At 39.8% G+C, this 9,326-nt stretch overlaps 1 protein-coding gene across 1 annotated transcript; it reads right to left on the bottom strand.

The window, feature by feature from the left end:
• Nucleotides 1-873: 873 nt before the first annotated feature.
• LOC148844669 (uncharacterized) lies at nucleotides 874-2,613 on the bottom strand. The gene has a single exon (XM_088952849.1). It carries the CDS (start codon nucleotides 2,229-2,231, stop codon nucleotides 1,080-1,082), a length of 1,152 nt encoding a protein of 383 aa, XP_088808975.1. The 5' UTR covers nucleotides 2,232-2,613; the 3' UTR covers nucleotides 874-1,079.
• Between the last annotated feature and the right edge of the window lie 6,713 nt (nucleotides 2,614-9,326).

The following is a 9,326-nucleotide window of genomic DNA, read 5'->3' as shown; positions in this document are numbered from 1 at the left end:
ACTACTAAGTCCAAGTTCAAATTTTACTTGGGCAATAGGCATCCATGCCAAAATCTCCCAAGCATCATACTTGACAAAATAGTGATGCGGACATGCCGTTTTGCAGTGGGTTCTGGATCTCCTACACTTTTTTCCTCAATCCCAAACTCGTATTATCCTTGAAGACTGAAGAGTCTGTTTGTGGAAGTGAATTAGTCGTTGCAAAGGAACAGGTAGAGACTTGAGAGTGATCTTCGGTGAGAGGAACAAGCAACAATTTGAAAGTGATCTTAGGGGGGAGGAATGAGCGGCAGGGGAAATATTCTATGGGCTTAAAATGTTCGGCAGTTGATTGCAGCAGAGGTGAGGGGGACGAAACAAAGAAGAGGGAGTGTGAGAGACGAGTTCCAGACTCCAGAGTGGACGAAAGCAAAAGATATTTGTGGCGGGTTAAAAAATTTGATTTTTTTTTTACTCCACACTATTTGAGTTTTGATGATGATAATGATGATTGATGTGACAGAAGAGTAGTTTTGATGGACCGGTCTATCCTAAGTTGCCACCCGACCAGCAAATACATCGACCATCCCAGCGATGAATACCAAGCCACCCCAAATAACAAAAGTTTTTACAATCAGATTCAGAGGAAAAATATAACCTCTAAAGGTTTAAACCCTAATTAAAACTCTGCATTTAGAATTTTATTTTCAGATTGTAAATGTGAAGACGGCAAATGAACCGGAAATTGAAAACTTTCCCCTGAAACTGAAATTATTTTCCAAATATATTTTGAGCACTATTAACATGTTGGATCTCTGCCTCTCTCTTGATTTCCTATTTGAATAATTTGGGAGGAGCCAAGCCAACAATTTGGACTTTAGAATCGAATACATGTAACCAAATATAAAACATCTTATATTTTACTAGTTTAAAACATTTTTTACCAGAAAAGAATAACAAATTTGATTTCTTCAATCCACAATGCGCACAAGCTAATGCAATTTATACCATATTACAGCCCATTTATATAACTGTGTATATCTAGCTAACGAAACCTACGTATCTAGTAATGGTGGAGAATGCTTGCTCCGCCGCTGATCTCAGATTGCACCACCCATCTTCTTCAATTCTTCATTGATATCCCCATCCAACCCTTTATCGCCGGTGACGAACCCACCACCAAATTCAGGTATCTTTCTCTCCCCTTTCCGTCGCTCATTTCTATCGCCCGAGGATTTCCCTCTCCCACTCCTCTCCGTCTCTCTGTACTTCAATGATTCCTGGATTCTAGTACCCGGGGCTTGCTTCCCGGCACCGACTTCCGATAGCAGGTCTTCGATTGCCTTTCTTAACGAGCGATTCTCTGCCTGCATCACCTCGAGCTGACGCTTTATAGTGAAGCACGATTCGGTCACATCAGCATTTGCCTGGAAGAGAGAACCCGGACCCCACTTCGTCGCATTCTTTAGATCATCTTCCGCCACGTGTTCGATAGAGATTTTTTTCATAGCTAGGAACGGAAACTTGCGCAGTGAAATCCGATCTGTAAAGCTTGCGATCTCGTCCACGATGAATGCAGCCCTGAGCTCCGGCGGGAACTTGAGGCCCCACCGGAATTTCAGCAGTGCTCGATTTCTCACCGGCAGGACGGTGCTTGCGCTAAACTCTAATCCCGAAAACAGACCGTCGATCGCATTGTTGGCATGAGTTTCCGGTAGCAAACCATTTATCTTCTTGTGAAAAAAAACGCCATTTTCAGACCTGTAAGTGCCGTTCGCGATTGGTACCTCCCCGCCCACACCCGAGTCTTCGGCTTCGGAGTCGACATCTATCCCGTTTGGCTTGATTTTTGAGCCGAAAACCGAAGGCTGTGACGACAGAGAGATGTGCGAACTAGTGGATTTCTTGATTGAGAAGTCGCCGATCCGAGGCTTGAACTGGATGTAGAAACTCGGATTACCATGGCCAAGCAGATTAAACTCGGCGCTCATTGTCATGGGGGCGGAAATAGGAGAACCGAAGCTTCCAATTCCGGTCTTGACGACGATACTGAAGGGGTTCCATGAATCGTTGGGGCGATAAGCGATCCTGAAAGAGGGCCCCCGTTCAAACAAAGTACCAAGGTTCAAGCAGAGCTCCTTGGAGTCGCCGGCCGAGATACTGGATTGGAAAGGAAGCCCCAATACACTAAGAGGGACCTTCGCCCTGAAAAGGGGCTTTTGATCCTCTCGAAATTTGAGAGATGCCTTCATCTTTTTGCGGGACGCTCAACCTGTACAAAACCCTAAATCGCCTTGAATCGCGAGATCCTTCTTACAATATGCGAATTGATCCTTCGGCGACTGAATCACTGAAGTGAGGTGGTTTAGCAGGTTCTCGCCGTATTTAAAAGTGGGAAACCCTGGTAGCGGAGGCCAATTTAGCGAAGAATCCGCCAAGTTTGGCTGGACCCCGCTACCGGAAAAAGACAACCACCTCCTTATTGTAGAGAAAAATTACGAAAATGTATGTGGATGCAAATGTGAAGGTGGCTGTTCGTAATTAGGGGAGGATAGTGGGGATTTATTTTAACGTTGTTGAACATAGGTGATGGATGATGAGGTGAGGATACTAGAAATTTTAAAAACAGAGAAACGTGCAGTGCAATGCACCTACCCAGCACCAGAAGTAGCACCCGCCTTCTCAAATTTCAAAAATTTTTAAAAACGGGTCCAGAAGTCTGATTTCCGATATGGCTGTCGAACGTCGATTCCTCCTCACTATCAGCTGACAGCTAAGCTACCCACCTGAACCTGGACGCGGGTTTTGAATTCTGACGTCTCTTGTTTCCACTCCGCTTGGCATTTGAGTTGAAATTTGAAAGCGCTCTCATCTTGTTTCCACTTTCCATTCCATTCGGCCATACGGGGAGGACTATCACGTGTTCTTGCATGTGATAGCCTCCATTTGGCAACATCTTGAACGTGCAGAGTGGCAGCTGCATACTAACTGAACTTCATTACATGTACCTTTATATGAAGGTAAAAAGATTTCAGCCGTCCAATCCATCAAACGATTTATGTTAAAATGGCTTGGACCGCCCCAGAGGCCCAGAAGCCCAAAGCCCAGCCCAAATCATTTCTGCCCCAGAATCCCCAGGCCCATGTTAACTAGATGGCCATCAATCCATCATTGTTACGTCTCTGGGCTCATGCGCCATCTAACAGACATTTGCTTGTTGACATGTGTCAGAATTCAGAAATTAAATGGAAGTGCAGGAAAACATTGTAGGAGATCCAGATCCAACATTCAGAAATTTGCAATTGCATGAGGCTTGGCGTCAAACAATGCCAAAGCTTACATAAATGATACGTCCATTGGAAATGGGCCCAATCGGCCCACCACTAGAATGTTCTTGTTGGGTTTTCAGTGCTACAAGTTTGCGTCTAGGCCCAGGACCAAGATATTTGGCAAGCCCACTTACAAGGTGGCAACTGTGAACTGCCAAAATACAAGTAAATAACGAACCAGAACGATTGATCAGAAGACGGTTATTTTGATCAATCACCTGCAATCACTCCCTTGACGTCTCGAACATTAGAACCATTATTTGGTAGCCATCTTCTTTTCTCTGAGAACTGAGATTCTCGGTAGCTCGCCCCCATTGAGATGTCTTGGTCACTATAGCTTGAGGGAATTAATGCTTCACTGTTCACTCTTTTCCCGGCAAGGAGAAGAGAGCAATCGTAATACAGTTACAGTATACGCTTTCTAATGGCGAATAGATGATAAACAGAACCTCTAACTGGAAGGTTTCGTTTGTTGTCTTGTCTCTGCATCTTTTCTGTCTCTTTCTTTCAGTGTTAGGGATTCTCAGTCATGGGTTCTTACTCTTTTTAGTTCTACAGGTTTTGTGTTTCGTTGGGGTTTCTATTGAGGAGTTCGGATATCTCTACCTTTACTTGATTTCAGTTTCTCTATTGTTCTTCTCTTTCATCTTTCGTGCTTCATTGAGTATTAGAAACTATGTTCAGAATTGTGAAAGCAGTGGAACGCGAACCGGCAAGTTGTGGGAGTATCACAGACGATATGGGAGAGCTTCGAAGGATCAAACGCGAACAGGCGAGTGGGAATAAGATAGAGAACGTAGGAGCTCAGATGAACGACTCTGGTCAGCAGGGGGTCTTGTAGAGTTCTTCGCTCGATCGCAGGTTTGAGATTTGTTTAATGTCTACTTTCATAATACATTGCAGATGAAAGAGACACATTTCTCGAGTGGATTCCGATAAATTTAAGACGTTTATCAATCAGAGTCGAAATCTTGCATCAGCTAGGTATTTTAATTACAACTTCTCAACTTGTTATGTAACAGTATTTCATGAGGTTCTTCTCTGAATGCCACCGAATGAAAGAACCATATTCCAAAATTTTGTACTGGCATATAAAAGCACATTATCTTCACAAGATTTTGAGCTGCGAAGGAGGAACGACGTTGTTTATTTTATTTTCCTGCAGAAAATGTTGCTCTGATCGATAATGGTCTTTTGCAGTTGAAATTGATTTCTCTGCCCATTGACATCTTATCCTTTGCATCTTTTTGTCTAATTAAACTCTTTAATGTGTTGATTTTTCCTTGGGAATTCAGTTCGGAATCCTAGCGAACAAGTGGCGGATGCAGAAGCTTTGCTTGATATTGCCAGCATTCTAGTAACCTCTGTTAAGTCGTCCTGCAATGGTGTAACCCCAGCAGATTTCGTAACTTCTCTGCTTAAAATATCAACGTTTCCTTGGGCGAAAACGTTCGAGGCCAATTGAAAATGCTCGTCCTGATTCCTGAAGAGTTAATTTCATCTTCCAGCTTCAATGCTTGTTGCTTTGGTGATGGTATTGTAGAAATTAAGCCACCACTCTATTGTTCCTACTGTACTTTTGAATGAATTTGTCTGCAACGTTGATAAGAAATAGCAGAAGCATTGCTTCCTTTCCAATTTTAAATATTGTTGTTTTGATTAGAATTGGAGACAGTGAATTTCATTCTCCCAGCTACAATAGAACAAATAAAGAAGTGGAGGTTCTACTTATTTGTACTTCTTTGTATGAGGGACGTCCCAAGTTATTTAAAACTCTTGACAACTCATAAGTTCTTACAAGCTATACAATCTGTAGCTTTTTTTTTCAGTGGTGGAATTTGTTAGTGTCAACAATGATATAAATGTGTCAACAATGTTTGATCTATTGAGGAAGAAGAGGATTGCCAGTCTCGACAATCTGGTTTTGAATAGCAAAATCTTTTGCACAGACAGTGGAAAATATTTTTGCTTTGTCATTTCTAGTTTGTAAGATCCTTATGGGCTATATTAAATTCTTTTCTATGATACTGATGATTTTTCTTTCTGTTCATTCATAGCACCAAGGAATGCTCCTAATGCCAACGCCAGTAGTGTCGGGGGAGGTTTCTTATAGCCATTTCGTCTTCAGATTTGGTTTGAGGGATTGGAGGGTATGGAACAGGAGGTGGGAATGGCTCAAATGCAGAATACCATTGCAGATATTTCTATCAATTCTATGGGTGCTATGGTTATCAATACTAAGAATTTTGTGGGGGTTGAGGCGGATCTCATGCCAGAGAGGAATCGAAAAAACCCACTGGTGACAAACAGGTGGCATGGTGTCTCTCGAGAAACAGCATCAGCACCATCAATCAAGAAGTTTTGGGCTCAACATGGGAGGCTCTAATGGGCTTATGTTATTATGCCTTGTTAGGAGTTTTTATTATATAATAAACCCCTTTTATGGGGAAGCCTAATAGCCTATTGGCCTTCAAGCTTGGACAATCATAAACCCATCTATACCTGCTAAAATATAATTAATTATAATAGGGGTGACGAGGATGGAACGCTAGATCACTTGGGTCAAACCGATTATCAAAGAATCATTTAACCTAAAAGGCTTAAACTGTTAACTGAGGTCCCTAAATAGGTTTTTATTCTCTGACAGGTCCATGTCTCAACTAGTCTCAACTGCTAAGGAATTGTTTGACCAGGTCATCATTGAAAGTGAATGTTTGTCTCTAGTTAAGACGCTTGCTGATTCTCATCCTGGAGATGCAAAAGAATTTTTTTTTTCTGTGTAAAGATATATTAGAAGCTTATGCAGGTTTTAAAGTGTCTTTCTCCTTTATAAATAGGGAAGGAAATGTCTTAGGGCACATGCTTGCGAGGAAGGTTTGAGAGAGTCAGGGTGCTTCACTGATGCTTTGCCTATATGGCTGGGAATTTGTTCCTCTGAACTCTGTTTCTCTTTTTTTTTTTTTTCTCTTTAATTCTCTTATTACCCCAAAAAAAAAAAAAACCTAGTCTCATATCATCGATTCAAATTTGATTTATGAACCATGAACTAAAGCACTGCAAGTCCTCTTAACACTTAAGCCCCGGTTATATTACATCAATTGGTTCCACTTACAAACCAAACCGAAATCAAATAACGAATTCATCCAATTTAACATGTTAGGGAAACCTACTCCAAGACATTAAAAGGGTTTAGAAAAGCAAATCAACTCAGCTTTTGGTTAGATGAATAGCTCTGTAGGCCTGAAATATGGATTAGCTTACAAAGAAATTTGTTTAGAATAAATTAAATTACTTTGGTTCTTCTTTTTTCCAAATGGGGACAGGGTGTCAGGGTTAACGAGGCTTTTTAGAAGATCACATACCCAGTATTATTTAGGGCTTGTTCATTTCCTCTAAATTCTTATCTTTGAAGATGAATCTTTTAACTTCAAGAGGAAAATGGTTGTTCATTTCCTCTTATTTTTTAATGTGCAATCATATAATTTTTTATTTTCCAATGATATTCTTAAAAGACAAACAAAAACTCTCATATATGGGGTCAAAATGGATATTTGGTAATTTTCAGATTTCAGAGTTCAGAACAACATTCTGCATTTTGACCCCATATATGAGAGTTTTTGTGTCTTTTTGGGAGTATCATTGGAAAATAAAAAGTTGTATAGTTGCACATTAAGAAATAAGAGATAAGAGGAAATGGGCAACCTTTTTTCTCTTGAAATTAAAAGATAAGGGTTAAGAGAAAATGAACAAGTCCTAAATAATACTGGGTAGGTATAAACTCCAATGCCTTGTTCCAACCATAAGGAATTGGTTATTTAGGGCCTGCTTGATTTGCAAGAATAGGAGTCTAGAATTGGAATTGGAGTGGCCCATTCCAATTCCATCAGTTTGGTTGAACAGAATCAGAATCCCATTCCCATTCCTGTTGGAATGACATTCTTCCATTTAAGTGAATGACGATTTCCTCCCCTCCCTTGGGAATGAAATCCCGTTCCAACTGATTCTAATCCTCATTCCAATTTCTGTTTGAACCAAATAAATTATGAGAATAGATCATTCTGCTTCTAATTCCGAAATTCCAATTACGATTCCAACCGTGAGCCAAACGGACCTCTAGCCTCCTTGCTTGCTCCTGTCGACATGCTAATGATTCTAAGTCTGCACATTGATCATTTTGTTTGAACAATTAAGTAATACTACTATTGACATCGTGAGACAGTATCTAGGTGTTGAAGCACTGATCCAGATGGCATCTTCTTTTAATAGAAATGGATGTGTGAGGTTCATGTTAACGCGTCCTTGATGTGGATAATAACCCCGGACAGAGAAGGGAAGTCCTAGGCGTTCTTCCTGACTTAGTTGTAGTGAGAAGTACAGATAGTAGTTGCGGTCTACGTGAAGCAGAAGAGTTCCTACAGAGGTCTCATTTCTTTCAGTTGTTTAAGGTGATGTTTGGCATTAATGATGGTTTTTCTTTGCCAATTATCCAGAAATCGATAATTTTAGGAATCAGTGATTTTTGAAAAAGCATAAAAAATTGTTGTTTGGTATCATTCATGCCATGTAAGATGGTTTTTGAGAAATCGGCTTTGAGTCTATTTGGTACTGATTTTCAAGGACCAATTACTTTTGTATTAGAGTTATTATTCAGTGCCACGTTGATTTTGTATTAGAGTTATTATTCAGTTAATAATCAGGAAATCATAAAAAAAGGTGATCCCTAAAAAGACTGCTTTCAATAATCGATTTTTGAATGATTTGCCAAAATCGGCATAATCAGCCAATCAAACAAGAAAAAAATTACTGATTTTTCAAAATTTGATGTTGATTGTATGTGATGCCGATTTCTGAGAAATCATCACCGATGCCAAACATCACCTAACTCTTTAAGAGACAAGAGGAGCTGCCCAAGGACATTTTGTTTCTGCTTATCTATATCCCTATAATGTATATTATAGAGGAGCTGCCCAAGAGTCCTCTCACAGTCTTACCTCAATGCTCACACTTATCTCCTCTCATTCCTCACACACGTGGCTATTTAATTTTAAATTAAATTATTGAAAATACAAGTCACAAATCACAATAAAAGTCATATTTATGGTAGATAGGGTAGGTGAAAGGTCACTCACTACTAGCCTCACACAGAGCCTCCTCTTTTCTCCTTCTCCACACGTGAGAAATTAAAAAAAAAAAGGGAGAACTTACTAAAATGAAAAAAAAAAAGCTTTTAAATTAAGCATCTTAATTTCCCCCAAGGTACAAACATGTGTAAAACCGTGTAATTTTTACTATTAAAATCTATCATCACTCTTCTCTAAGAAAATTATTCACAAATCTCTCACTTCAATAGTCATTGTTTTCTAACATTTCTGCTCCCCCATTATATCCCTCTATATTTCCTTGTAAATATCTTTGAACACCTCTTTGACTATTCCTAATGAAACATGGGTAGAATTTGGATGGGTGGGGGTGGGGGTTAAGGGCCAACCCAAGACCAACCCTAAACATGGATCTTGGCCTTGAATCAAAATGATGTCAAAACCCAAAATTTTCAACCCAAACTTAACCAAATTACTATCCAACCCCACACACTGCACAGGTTTACTTGCTATTATATTAGTATGTGAATTAACTTTTGGCTGCAAAGCTCCTAACCCCTCTCTAATGACTGTATCGTGGGATGATGTGGCTAATCCGATTCCTAAATATTCCATTAATTAGAAACCCTTTAACTTATGACAAACTAATCCATTTGCTTTAGTCCATATCAACTTTAAAAATCCCATCTTGTATCTATGTCACTTTCCTTAATAAAGCCACCCATTAGCTTCTAGCTTTTCTTTCTAAGATGTATATTAACCAAAGGATTAATGGCTTTTTTTTTCCATGTTGGCCTTAAAAGAGAGTGATGAGGTGAACATACTAAAACCATCAATTCTAAAATATTCAGAACCAGATTCCAGACCACCAAATCAGTGGTAGACAGGATAGTTAAAGCCCATTTATCTCAAAAGCCCA

This window comes from Nelumbo lutea, chromosome 7 (assembly GCF_056320005.1).
Source record: "Nelumbo lutea isolate HS-2025 chromosome 7, American lotus-T2T, whole genome shotgun sequence".
NCBI classification, from domain to species: Eukaryota; Viridiplantae; Streptophyta; class Magnoliopsida; order Proteales; family Nelumbonaceae; genus Nelumbo; species Nelumbo lutea.
The sequence above is the reverse complement of the archived record's forward strand: the minus strand, read 5'-3'. Positions and strand labels throughout refer to the sequence as shown.